General features: G+C 54.4%; 1 protein-coding gene across 1 annotated transcript; it reads right to left on the bottom strand.

Moving 5' to 3' along the window:
- Positions 1-9,870: 9,870 nt before the first annotated feature.
- Positions 9,871-10,780, bottom strand: ARF6 (ARF GTPase 6). Its single transcript, NM_001309423.2, is given in 1 exon segment — positions 9,871-10,780. A coding segment is annotated over 1 exon segment (528 nt). The 5' UTR covers positions 10,475-10,780; the 3' UTR covers positions 9,871-9,946.
- Between the last annotated feature and the right edge of the window lie 2,227 nt (positions 10,781-13,007).

A 13,007-nucleotide genomic window follows, 5' to 3' on the forward strand; every position in this document is an offset into this window, starting at 1 on the left:
CCTGACAGCTGGGAAGAGCTGCTGGTCCTCCTGCTCCAGTTGGCCTTTTCCAGCTTTATTTTGAGGGAGCAGCACAGATCCCACCCAAGCTCATGGAGAGGTTTGGGACCTGCTGCAGGATGCCAAATCCCCAACCTGCTGCTTCTCCTGGGTAATGGATCCACGTGCATCCCCCTTCCAGCCCAGACAAGGCCTTTGCCAGCACAAGCAATGCCAGCACAGCTGGAGTCTGGATTTCCTTGTATATTTGGGAAGCAGCTTCCTATCTTGCATTAATTGCTTTGTTAATTACCCTCATCCGCCTCCCCAGCGTCTCTGGGGGAGTGCTGATGATGCGCTCGTTGGCCACGCCGGATCACCAGGGCTTTTTCCCAACCCTGTTTATTTATTAGCTGGAATTACCTTCCAAACTAACAGGATTGAATATTTTTGTTCCACTTGGCCAAGACTTTATAGACCGTGGAGAGGCAGAAATCGCTGCCACACACCCATGACATGGGCAGGGACACCGAGGTCGGGGACGGGGCGGCCGGATCAACATCCTAAACCCAAAGAGACCTGGGGAAGCAGCAATTTGGGCACTGTTTTTCCTCCGTGCTGCTCCCAAAATCTGTCTGTTGGCACTTAACTGACTCCAGACACGCTGTGTGTGCACGTACATTCCTTGGCCATGCGATCAGACCGGAAAAGATTGCCTTCAGCCCAGGAACCGCAGCGGGAAGGAGGCTGGGAAGAGCTGTGCAGTCACCGGGGCGGGAGCGCTGCAGCCTCCAGAAAAGCTGCAGTCAACACTTTTTTTTTTTAGGAGACGTGGTGCTAAAAGAGGAACTGCTGCGGGATGCGCGGATGGAAAGGCTGAGATGGGTGTGGGGAGGAAAGTGCTGTTATTTTGGCAAAATCCCTCTTCCTGCGGGAGGACTTTGTGCAGCACCAGCCCTGTCCGTGAGTCCGAGTCCTTCCCAGGAGCCCGGCCTGGGTCAGGACCGCTCCCAGCGGCACGGCCGAGTCACAGAGTGCCCAGGAGCAGCTCCCCGCTCCGAGCTCACTCCCAGGCCAGCGGGGCAATGCCCAAAGCACGTTCCAGATGGGAACCACAGCTGGATCCACGCTCCTACCACGTGTCTGGAGGGCAGCAGAGTCCCAGTCCTCACAGGGAGTCTTGCTTCAGTCCCCCAAGCCTCGTGTTCCAGATCCCACCAAACAGCCCCCGAGCTGCCATTGGGAAGCTCAGCAACCTCGAAACAGCTTCAGCCCCCGACCATTAGGAATTTTGGCAACACCAGCATGGCCGAGCGATGGTGTCCCAGCTCCAAGCACGGGGTGTTTGGGCAGGAACGAGCTCTGTGCTTTGCTGAGCAGCCCCGGAGCGGGCTGGGATGTTCAGAATCTGTGGCAGGAGCAGAACTGAGCAGGCTGGGATGCTCGGGAGCTGTGGCAGGAGCAGAACTGAGCAGGCTGGGATACTCAGGAGCTGCAGCAGGAGCGGGGCTGAGCCCTCAGTTCCCCCAGGATGGAACAGGCCGGGCCTTCTCTGCTCCAACAACCCAACTGCGGGCGAGGAGCGCATCAGTCACTCACCGGTGCCGCACCGGAATTTGCATAATTCCAATTATGTTTCCAAAACGGGGAACAGGCTCTGACAACTCTGCAGTGCCTCGAACAATCAGAGAAGATGGGAAATGGTTGTCTCGGACCCGATGGTCCGCTGGCACCGAGTCAGCGGCGGGATTGCGGCGTGGGAAAGGATGCGGCAATCCGGGTTTTGCCATCAAAACCAATGGATATAAACGTGTTTGAGGAATAACGAGCCTCCCTCCAGCACTGCTCTGCCTCTCTGTCCTCTTGTCCCTTCATCCTCCACCCCCTGCCTGCCCCAGGGCCATCCCAGCTACCACAGCTCCTGCCTTTCCCAGTTTTCTCCTCTACCTGGAGGCAAAAGAAAAGCAGGAACGACGGAACCGACTGCGAGTGCCGTTGGTGTGTTGAGCCATCGCTGCCCACGAGGCGGGCGCAGCAGGATATTTAATCTCCCTGAGTCACCCCTCCCTCCCTATCTGCCATCTGCGAGTGCTCCGGCCTGAAGTGCAGGTTTGGGAACGGGCTGCTCCGGAGCCACGCACCTGCGGCTGTCCCGGAGCCTTCCCCGCTGCCGCCGCGCACAGCTTGGGCAACCTGGGAATGCCGGGGAGTTGGCAGATGTTAAACCAGTCCACAGATCCCATGCCTTAAATAGCACCTGCTTTCCCCAGGCGGATGGGACAGAGCCCAGGAGGAAGCTGTGGGTGCCCCGAGTCTCCTCTGCAGACAGCGGAACCGGCGGCAAAACACTCCGGGTCTGGTGTTTAATTGCCCGCGGTTAATTGGCAATCCAAGGGAGGAGGAAGCTGCAAGGAGAAACGTCAATTCATAAACCCTCAAGTGTTGGGAAGCTCCAGATTTTCCGAAGGCCCGAAAGCAGCCCGGCTGCTGAATAATGCATCAAGCTGCCGAGAAATTGGCAAACACCGGAACCAGTTAATCCACAGATCCCTCTCGGATGCCAGCACTCCTCCAGTGACAACGTGATTAACCAGTTTCACTACTGGGAGCGTTCCTGGGAGCTGGAGAGCCTGGAGAAGGCAAGGAGGAGTTGTGGAGCCCCTTCTCCTGCACGGCAGAGTAGGGCTGAGGGGGACACTGGAATTGTGAGGGGTGAAAAATGAGTGTGGCATTAGAACGGGAGATTCCAGGCTTTGAGCTGCAGGCCTTGGGTCAGGGAAACCCACAGGTCACTCCAAACAAGATGGAAAAGATGCAGCTCATCCTGGTGGGGAGATGCATCCCCTGCCAAAAATCATAATAATGGCCATGATGAAATGAAAAGCTGGGAAGTTTTGGTGCTGTGGTTAAAAGTGTAACCTCACATCCAGGGGAAACCCAGAGCAGGATTTCTCTGTGAGGCAAACAGGCAGGGCAGGAGCAGATCCTGAGATTGCAGGCAGTGCTCCTTAAAGGAGAACACACCTCTGCCCTCTTGCCTGCAACATTCCCAGCCCTCCCTAAAGAGGCTGCAGGCAGATCCAAAGCAGAGCTGCAGGAGAGCAGCAGGAGCAGCCCAGGAGCATCAGCAGAGCCCAGAGCCCAGCCTGGATGGTGACCCTGGCTCTCAAATGCCACACACTCAAAATGTTTGGAGGCAAGGCCTGGAGGATTCATGAGGACTTTGGATTCATGAATGGGTCCAAGGCTGTAAGATGAGCCAGAGATCCAGGGACAGCTCGTTGGCAGCCATTGAGCTCCTTCCACAAAGCAGCACCGGGGGCCAGCGGCTTCCACAGCGGCCCTTGCTGAGCTTGGCTCTTCTTCCATCCAGCAGATGCCAGGGAAGATCATCCCAAACCTTCGTGTCAGGCAGCAAGGAGCCACCAAGCACACCAGCACTGTCTGTCCTGCTGCTGACCCTCACCTCCCTACCCAAATGCTTCTGTTTTCAGTGCTGATGTGAAACCCAGTTCGTTCTGAGTCATCACAGCCCCAAAAAACTCGTTATTTTGAAAATACGAGTAGCTCCAGAATATACAGGATGGAATTTGAACACTTAACAGACATTCTTTGGAGGCAAAGGTAAAGCCAGCTCACTGCTGGCCTGCCAAAACTCCCTCTCAGCAGTGTGAGGCGGGTGCTGGGTTGGTTACAGCCAGGGCAGCAGCCTGAAAGCCACAAAAACATGATAGGAAAAGCTTCCTGGAGAGAGCTGGGTCAGCTCCAGCCTAATCCAGCCCCTGTGGGGAACGAAATCCTGGCAGCTGTTGAGCTCATGGGATAACTGCGGGCACATCCCGCTCCAACGGTGCGTGGTGGGAGAAGTCCCCAGGCACTCCTGTGCTGCTCCACAGGAGCCCCTTCCTTCCTAGGACAAAAACAACAAATATCAGCAGCACAGGGACTTTGCAATCCCACGTTCCACTCCCAAAGTGCAAAGTCTCCCTCGGAGCAAGCACAGGAAGCCAGTGGTGCTGCCCAGTTAGGAGCTGTCAGCAGCAGGCACGGCAGGCCCTGGAACTCCCAGCCTGCATGGAATGAGTTCCTTCCCCAAGAGCAGCTTTGCAGGAATGCCAGAGGTATTTTGGGGCTGGATTGGCACTGGATGCTTCCCTCTGCTCCTCTCTGACGATCCAGGCAGGTGCCTTCCTCTGATGGACCCTCATGCGATGAGAATTGCTGGAGCTCAGCCACAAAAAAAGCAACGTGGTCTTCTCAAAAACTCAGGATAATCCTGGGAAATTGCTTCCCTTGCTTCTGAGGTCTCCCAGCCAGCCCACCCCATGTCCTATTGTCCTGTGACTACAGAGGCCACTTGAGGTTTTCCCATTTTCCCCCCAAAATACGAAATAAAAGTGCATTCTCATAGAACAGCGGAAAAATCATTGGGTACAATGCAGCATTTCCTGCAGCTTTCTGCAGTTAGGAGTTTTCTTAGTTCTCATGCCTTGCAATGATGAGAGAGAAAACCTCCCCTCCTGCTCCATCAGAAACTTCAGATGAAGCCAGTGCCTGGTCCATGCAGTGGAAAATCAAACAAAGAATCCATTCTAGGCACAAGCATGTGGATAATTTTAGGAGTTCACAGCATCATAAAATCCCAGAATGGTTAGAGCAGGGACCTTAAAGCTCATCCAGTGCCACCCTGCCATGGCAGGGACACTTCCACCATCCCAGGCTGCTCCAAGCCCTCTCCAACCTGCCCTTGGGCACTGCCAGGGATCCAGGGGCAGCCACAGCTGCTCTGGGCACCTGTGCCAGGGCCTGCCCACCCTCCCAGCCAGGAATTCAGGCTCTTTTCTGCACCTTGGCTCCCTCCTCTTCTGTTTAACCACCAAGGGGGTTTTCACCCACTGAAAGGCAGCTGGAGCACTGGGGTTCTGTACGGATCCAGGAGCTGTTGGTGGCACCCCTGGGGGATTCCTCTCACCTGAAAACCTCCAACAAAATCAAAGTGTTCTAAGTGTTACCAATTTCCAAGCATCACCAATTTCCATCTCACAGGACACCCATTAAACCCTGCTGAAGCATTTTTCCTAACTAAAGCTGTCTCGGAAGATGCAGCTAAGAAAAGCAGGAACAGAGGAGCCAAGTGCAGCCTCTGGAAGGGAAAACTTGAGGCAAAGCAGGGGCCAGAGCCTGTTAAACCACTGTGAGACTCAGCAGTGACTCACACTTGGACTTTTTTCCCCTCCTTTCTTAAGGAGGCCAGAGATACCTGTTCTTAAGCAAGAGCAGAGCCACTTCCTGGCCAACCCCTTGCACACCCCATTTCCCGCCCGTGCAAACCGCCCTCCACAGAGCTGCCGGGGCTCTGACTCAGCCCTGCACCTTCCAGAGCTGACACAGGGTGAAAATCACACCCCTCTGCTCTTGGGGTGCTCCCACTTCTGAAAGGGAGATGGATTGTGGGGCTCCACCTCGGCCTGAAGCCTTTGCTCAGCCAGAATTCCGAACACGAGCGCGCGCAGGACCTCAGAAGAGGAACTGAGTCAGTCAGCAGGGGTGACACTCACTCACCAACAGCCCCTGGGAGCTGATGCTTCCCCACGAGATGAGGAGAAAGTTGGTTTTTTTTTAACTTCCAGAAAGCACCAAAGCTGAGGGGATTTCAGATTGCCCACACTGAGCTGTCAGGTTGGACAGATATTAGAAGCAAATCCAAGATAAAAGCACAGCCTTGTGTTAGAGGGAAGTCTGAGTCACAGAGCTCACACTGAGGCTGCTTCCACATCCACAGCGAGTTCCCTGCTCCTGGCAGTCCCTTCTGTGCCATTCCCAAACCCCAGTGGGAAGGGAGGTCACCTCAGCTCCCCGGGCTCTCCAGCCCTTGCGCCAGCTGTTCTGACAGCATTTGTAAAGCGAGACACATTCCCTCGGGAGGACTTGCATTATCAGGGCTAATTTCCAATTAGGAATGGTGGGCAGAGCTTTTCCAAGGCCTGTCCATGAGGACAGGGCCCTGTGAGTGGGGGCTGAGTCAGGCGTGCTCCGATGGGACACGATAAGCGCCGGCATTTTGAAATGTGACTCACTGCTACAGCCAGAGAGACACACCGGTTCCCCTGCTTGTCTCCAGCTCCGAGGAGTTTAATTAAGTCAGAGTAAGTTCATTTACACAGCCACACCCTGGACTGACAGCCAGGCAGAGCCTGAACACCCTGGAAGGGGAAGGCTCCTGCACCCACCTGGCTGGATATTCATGGAATCACGGAATGGTTTGGGTGGGAAGGGACCCCAAAGCTCAGCTCGTTCCATAGGCAGGGATGCTGCTCACTAGAGCAGGTAGTGGTGCTCCTGAGCATTCCCAAAGCTGTGCAGCAAGGAACTGTTCCAGGGCTGACACCCGGCCTGGCACCTGTGGGAGCAGCCTCGGAGCGGAGCCCCGGCCGTGCCCTGTGCCAGCAGAGCAGGGCTGTGACCCCGCTGCCTGTCCCAGGGGATGGCAGCTGTCACAGGATCCAGATCCCGCTGCTCCCAGCCCCCCGCAGCCCCAGCACCTGCCCAAGTCCTTTCATCAGCTCACTCGTGTCCTACTCAGGCACCACCGAGTCCCAATGTCACATCTGTCACTCCACAAGCACCCCTAGTCACTCATCAGCCCCTTTGTCCATCCCTGCACGTGCCACACTGGCTCGTGGCTGCCCTTTCCAGGGAATTTCCTCCCTGGAACACGGCAGTGACAGTCCCTCCGTGCCCTCACCTTCCCAAGTTACCTGGGGCTGGCACCGAGGCTGGAGATCCCTGACAATAAACTTTGCTCAAGTGGGAATATTAAAGCAGCATCCTTCTTTTCCACTAATAATCTCTCATCTAATTCTCAAAGGAATTACAGCCAGGCTTCCAATCTGGGAGATCCAGAACAGAGCCCTCTTTATGCCAGCGCAACGCCCGACTCTGGCACCAGATTGCCCCTTCCTGCTTCTCTCATAATTCAATACAAGTAACATACCAGGAGAGCTCCGCTGTATAATTGCTTTATTTTCTGCTTATTAGTTCTTTACCAACACTACAGCCATATTGAGAACACAGAATTCCTGGGAACTTCAGTCAGGGAGATCACAGGCCACAAACTCAGTCACTTGGTCGGACACGATTGAACGCCATTCAAAACTTACTCCATAAATCACACGAACACAAATCGATGCACTTGGAATTCCAGACTGGTTTGTTTGGTACAGAATTCCCACTTTATCCTACTGACAGCCACTCCCTCGTGCTGAGGTCCAGCTACAGCCTAGAAAGGACGTGTTGGAAGTGAAACCTGTGGGTTTTTGTTCGGTGGCCGCAGCCGTTTATTTCTGACGGCTCTGCCACACGTTCCAGTAACTTTTTCTCCCCCATCTCTTCCTCCCCACTCCCCCCCGCCCCCCAAAAAAAAATTTTAAAAATCCAGAAGCAAAAGCAATTTCCTTTCACCTACAAAACAGAATTACAAAGTTACTTCTAAGGGGATACAAAACTGCAAAGTCAACTTAATGCAAAGGCTGCCCCAGCGCTTGGAAACACAGGAAACCAACTCAGACAAAAAAATGAAGGTATTGAAGTTTTCATGTTGACTGAGAATAGGTTTAAGAAAGTTCAAGAACCATTAATAGAGCTTCAAGTTTTCCAGTTTAGGCATTTACTTTGTGCTTGGCTATTTTATTGATGCTCCAGAAGAAAACAGTAACCATATTGTTGCAATTTTAAGTTTTTATACCACCAGACTGTTCATTAAGTTACAGCAACAGGAAAAGAAAAATAAAAGCTAGAAAATAGAGCAATGATATTCCAATGGCAAAAAGCCTTGGAGTAAAAGAAACTAATCTCACTTCCTCTTCTTTAGGGCTGAGATGGAAGAGTTATTTCTACATTAGGCTTCTGCAGACTCGCTCTAATTCACAAAGTCCATCAATGCTCTATCTTCTAGCACCAAGAACCCATCCAGTCCCATTTGCAACCCACATCCAGAAAAGTCTTTTTTTGGAACCATACTCTAAAAGGACTTTGAAGTGCTCCAAAGCATTGGATTTCAGAAGTGAATTCAGGATTTTTATCTTCCCATACATCTTTGGTAAGAGCTCCATGTGTACAATGTACTCAGCATGCAGAGTCACCACTGCAGCAATGTAGTGTAATGCCCCCAGTTCCATGTAAAACTTATATGCTTGAAAAGAGAAAACAATTAAGAAAAAAAAAAAAAAAAAGGAAAATAAAAGCCATTTTCTTCTGGTTTTGTAGCATACATTCCTAGAATTCCCCAACGGAGTTTTAACTCCTTGAGGAAATCTGAAGTTAATCCTTAAGGCTGAATAAGAACCAGCTGCTTTAACAGTTTGTGCACCCAGCGTTAATTAATGATTGAGTTTTTATGCAAATACTCGCTCTGGGTGGGGTTTTTGATTGGCCAGTCCCAGCTACAGGCTGTGACATGGCTAAAGAGCTGCTTTGCCCTTTAAGAACTAATTATGGAAGTTTACATTCAGCGTCGATTCTCTCTCTCTCCCCTCCCCGCTCTCATTAGCAGTTCCTCAATGGGCCTCAGACATCCAACATAGTTCCCTTTCCTACCGGACTCCGGCAGCCCCGGGCCACAGGGAGGAGGCTCCAGCCACTCGCAGGAGCTCAGTCCAGGCTTGGGAAACCAAAGCAAGCAGTGATTTCCTCAAAATGGCCATTCCCGATGTCAGAAACGCCGGGCGCGAGCAGAGCTCGGCTCGGAACTCACCGCCCTCGCAAGGCTCCAGCATGGAAAAAGAACAATAATAACAAGAAATAACAATTTCCTCCTGTCTGTTGGAAAGAAACAGGAATCCCTTCAAGGTTTAGGTGTCTCCAGCTGCCTTGAGATGGAAGCGAGAGGCAAGTCAGAGCTGGACTTTTGCCAAAACATCTGATTTAAACTCAAACTCATTGCAACATTTTATTGCTGCATCTGCTGGAAAGAGCCTCGGCCCGAGGACCGACACCGAGGAGTAAAAAACTGCAACTAAACCTCATTTAAGACAAAAAACCTGCCCAGTGCCTACCCTGGAACTACAGCATGGCTCATGCCTGGTTTGCTATGTGGTGTGGGGAGCTGGTTTTGCATCCCTCCTCATGCATGATGTATGGGTCAGAACTTCCCAGCTGACATTCCAAAGCAGTTCTTGCATTTCCCAGCGCCCGACACGCACTTTGAACACGTTACAGTGGAATTCCCACTCTCTGCCACTGCAGGCAAGAATTCCCCTCGTTAGCCTGAGCCGTGGAGCCAGACTGAGTCACTGTTTAGTTACAGATTAACAGAACTTTTTTTTTTTTTTTAAAAAAAAAAAGTCCTTAATATAAAAAGACAGACTGCAGTTTGATTTTAAGCAACAATTTTCAGTTTACTAGATGAAGTCGACCTAGCAACATATCCTGCAAGAATGCAAAAAAGTAGCAATCTACAGCAAAGTGAGAGGAGAGAAAAAAATATATATATAATCAAAAAAGTAGACCCAGAAAGCATACACTGAAAATGGACCCCCTCCCCCAACATCCCCCAAAATAATCAAACCAGCAAAGGGCTAACGAGAGGAAAAAGGAAAAAAAAAAAAACAACCAAAAAAAAGTTACTTAGCAAGTCTATAATGTGTCCTTCCCCTGTTTGCTGGAAGTCTGCCATAGCATCTAGTGCCTGTGTTCGTGTCACATTCGGAGGTTAGAGCATCCTAACGCCAAGCAGGAGGAGTTAGAACAGGAATCCAGCCAAGGGTGCAGGAGGAAAGGGTGGCAACTGGAGAAAGGTGATCATAATCCTATGGATGCGGTTTTGTTTTACTTTTCAGTAGAGAATCATTCTTCTGGAAAGCCACGTGGGTTATTTAATTTTTTTTTTGTTTCTTTTTTTTTGTTGTTTGTTTAAATTTTTTTTGTTTTGTTTCTTTAATTCTTTGTAGACTAAATAGTTCCTCTCCCATTAGGATTTATAATTGGACGTTAACCACGTCAGCCCTTCGTAGAGTCCATCCCCCGTCGTGGCACAGGAGGGCTGCACATACCAATTCCTATCCCTGATCCGGGTCAGGCCCAGTTTCTCCTGGATCTCGTGGGGTTTCATGGCGTCGGGCAGGTCCTGCTTGTTGGCGAAGATGAGGATGATGGCGTCCCGCATCTCCCGGTCGTTGATGATGCGGTGCAGCTCCTGCCGCGCCTCGTCGATGCGGTCGCGGTCGGCGCAGTCCACCACGAAGATGAGCCCCTGCGTGCCCGTGTAGTAGTGCCGCCACAGGGGCCGGATCTTGTCCTGGCCGCCCACGTCCCACACGTTGAACTTGACGTTCTTGTAGGTGACGGTCTCCACGTTGAAGCCCACGGTGGGGATGGTGGTCACCGACTGGCCCAGCTTCAGCTTGTACAGGATCGTGGTCTTGCCGGCCGCGTCCAGCCCCAGCATCAGGATCCGCATCTCCTTGTTCCCGAAGATCTTGGACAGCACCTTGCCCATCTCGGCGGCATCCAAGGGAGGGCGAGAGGGCGAGCGCCGGCCCGGCGGGGAAGGGCGGGCGGGGCTCAGCGCGGGCCGCGCATGGGGCGGCGGGGAGGCGGCTCCGCTGCTCCGCCGGGCCCGCGGCGGCGGCTCCGCCCGCTGCTGCCTGGGCTCCCGCCGCGGCGCCTCAGCTCATGGGTACCGGCGGGAGGATCCCGCGGGCCGGGCAGCGCCGGGAGCGGCCGCGATGGGCTCGGGAGCGTCCCGGGAGCGCCGCGACCGTACCTGAGGGCCCCGCGCGCCGCCGCCTCCGCCCGCGCCGCCGGAAAGGGGCCGCGCGCGCCCGCGCCCGCTTCCGCCCCGCCGCCGCCCCGCGCATGCGCCCGCGCGGGGCCCGCCACGCCCGCGCCCCTCCTTCCGCCCGCGCCTTCCCGCCCGCCCCGCGCGCCTGCGCCGACGGCACCACCCCGCCCATGAGAAGGCGTGGCTTTGCTGAAGGGGGCGGGGCCTCGCCGCTGATTGGGCGGCGCGCTGAGGGGGCGGGGCTACAGTGGGGAGAGGCGCCACGCGATCGCGCGTCAGCGCGGGGCGCGCGCGGGGCGCGGGGCGCGCCTTAAAGGGACAGGACCCGGCGGGACGGGCTGGGAGCGGTACCGGCACCGAGCCCCGCACCGAGCCCTGCAGCGAGGGCGGGAACCCCCCTCACGGCTGCCCCTTGTCCCTGGCAGTGCCCGAGGGCGGGCTGGGCACCGGGCCGGGAGCAGCCCGGGACAGCGGGAGGTGTCCGTGCCCTGCCCCGGGCCGGGCCGGGCTGGGCTGGGCTGGGCGGTCCCGTCCAGCCCCGAGCCGGCGGTGATTCAGTGCCGCATCATCGGGTCTATGACTCCACGCTGTCCTGGGTCACTGCCGTGATCCCGGTGGGTGGAACTCCACGGATCCGTGCCCGGGACAGCGGGCAGCGCTCGGGGCACGGCCCTGCCCTGTGCCCGAGCCGTGCCCCGGCACGCCGAGCGCGGAGAACAGCAGCTCTGCGCTCACACGGCGGGCCGGGGCACCGGGGCCGTGCCGGGACACCGGGACACGGGACACCGGGACACGGGCAGGGACACTGACATCCCACCAGGATGCTCCTGGTCACTCTGGGGTCTCCTGCTGGAGAGCACATCTGCATTCCCTTCAGATCCTGTGGGATTGACTTCACCCTCTCTTCCCATTCCCTTCAAAAACACCGAACTGGGGGTTGATTTCTCTGGCTGATGTCCTGGCACATGGAAAGCAATTCCTCTGTGGGAGAACAGGAGGTTTTCTAGCCTGCAGAATTATTCAGGGCTCAAGCTCTTCCCTCTGCTGAGCAGGGACAGGAACGGCTGGAGATGCACAGGGAGGTTTGGTTTGGAGATCAGGCCCAGGGGCTGGATCCATGGTCCTTGGGGTCCCTTCCAGCTCAGGATTTTCCAGCGTTCTGCCATGGCAAGAGGAGTTTTTGAGGAAGGCTTTGCTGTTTCCTGCAGCGAGGGCTCAGGAGTGTCCCTGCCTGGCCGGGCACTGCCAGATTTCACGCTCTGCTGGTTAAACCAGCAGATAATGCTGCTAATTCACATTTCCAGCAAGCCCTGGTCCTGCTGGATGCAGCTGGTTGAGTCTCCTCTCTCACTAGCATGGGATATTTATCTAAACAGAGAGCTAAATATTTGCAGGGCTAAAATTAACATCAGGCTGTGGATATTGGTGGGTTTTCACTTGGCTCTGCTCAGCGGGACCATTTCCGTGCTGCTGAGTTCATTCAATCAGGCAGCACCAGGCCACAAGGGTTCAAAATAGTAGAGAAAGGTGATGTCAGGAGCTTTAAGGTCCTTCCTCTGCCCACGAGCTGGAATCTGTTGTTCTTCCCTTGTCTCAGAGCAGCTTTTTGTGCTGTCAGGAAATGACTTTTGGTGCTTTTGTTCTGACAGTGCAAAGGGTGTGACCGTGCTGAGGTTGTTCTGCTTTCCTTTGTAAGAGCTGAGAGGCTCCTCTGGGGCTTTGTCCCTGGACCCAGCAGGTGAGGAGGTGGATCTCAGGGAAAAGGTGAAAATAAAGCACAGCTGGTGGAACACGGGCTGTGTCACCCCCCTCTGGGTACCAAGAAACCCCATGGAATGAGCAACTGCAGGCTGGGGAAATGCCCTTTCCATCATCTGCTCCCCCTTTTGCACCCAGCCGTGCTGTTCCTCGGGTCTCTCCTCTTGAATCTTGGCTTTTTTTGGGTTGTTGGAGGCTGCATTGTCCATCATCTCTGGGGATTGGGTGCAAATAGGGCTTGGCCTGCTTTGGCTTTGCCCATTTGACCTGGCAAACAGCTTTTCTGAGCTCCCTCTGTCCTTTCCCTGCTGGAAAAGTGATGTGCAACACCTGCCAGAGTTTCTCTGAGCTGCTCCTGCACTGGAGCCCTGTGGAGATTGGGCCCTGCCAGTGCCCCCTGCTCCAATCCCTGTTATCCCTCTGCCTGCTAATGATGCCTCAGGTTTTGTCTTTTATATTTTTCACATTCTGTGCTGCTTTAGTGTGTGGG

The sequence above is a fragment of the Taeniopygia guttata genome, chromosome 5, assembly GCF_048771995.1.
Source record: "Taeniopygia guttata chromosome 5, bTaeGut7.mat, whole genome shotgun sequence".
Classification (NCBI taxonomy): Eukaryota; Metazoa; Chordata; class Aves; order Passeriformes; family Estrildidae; genus Taeniopygia; species Taeniopygia guttata.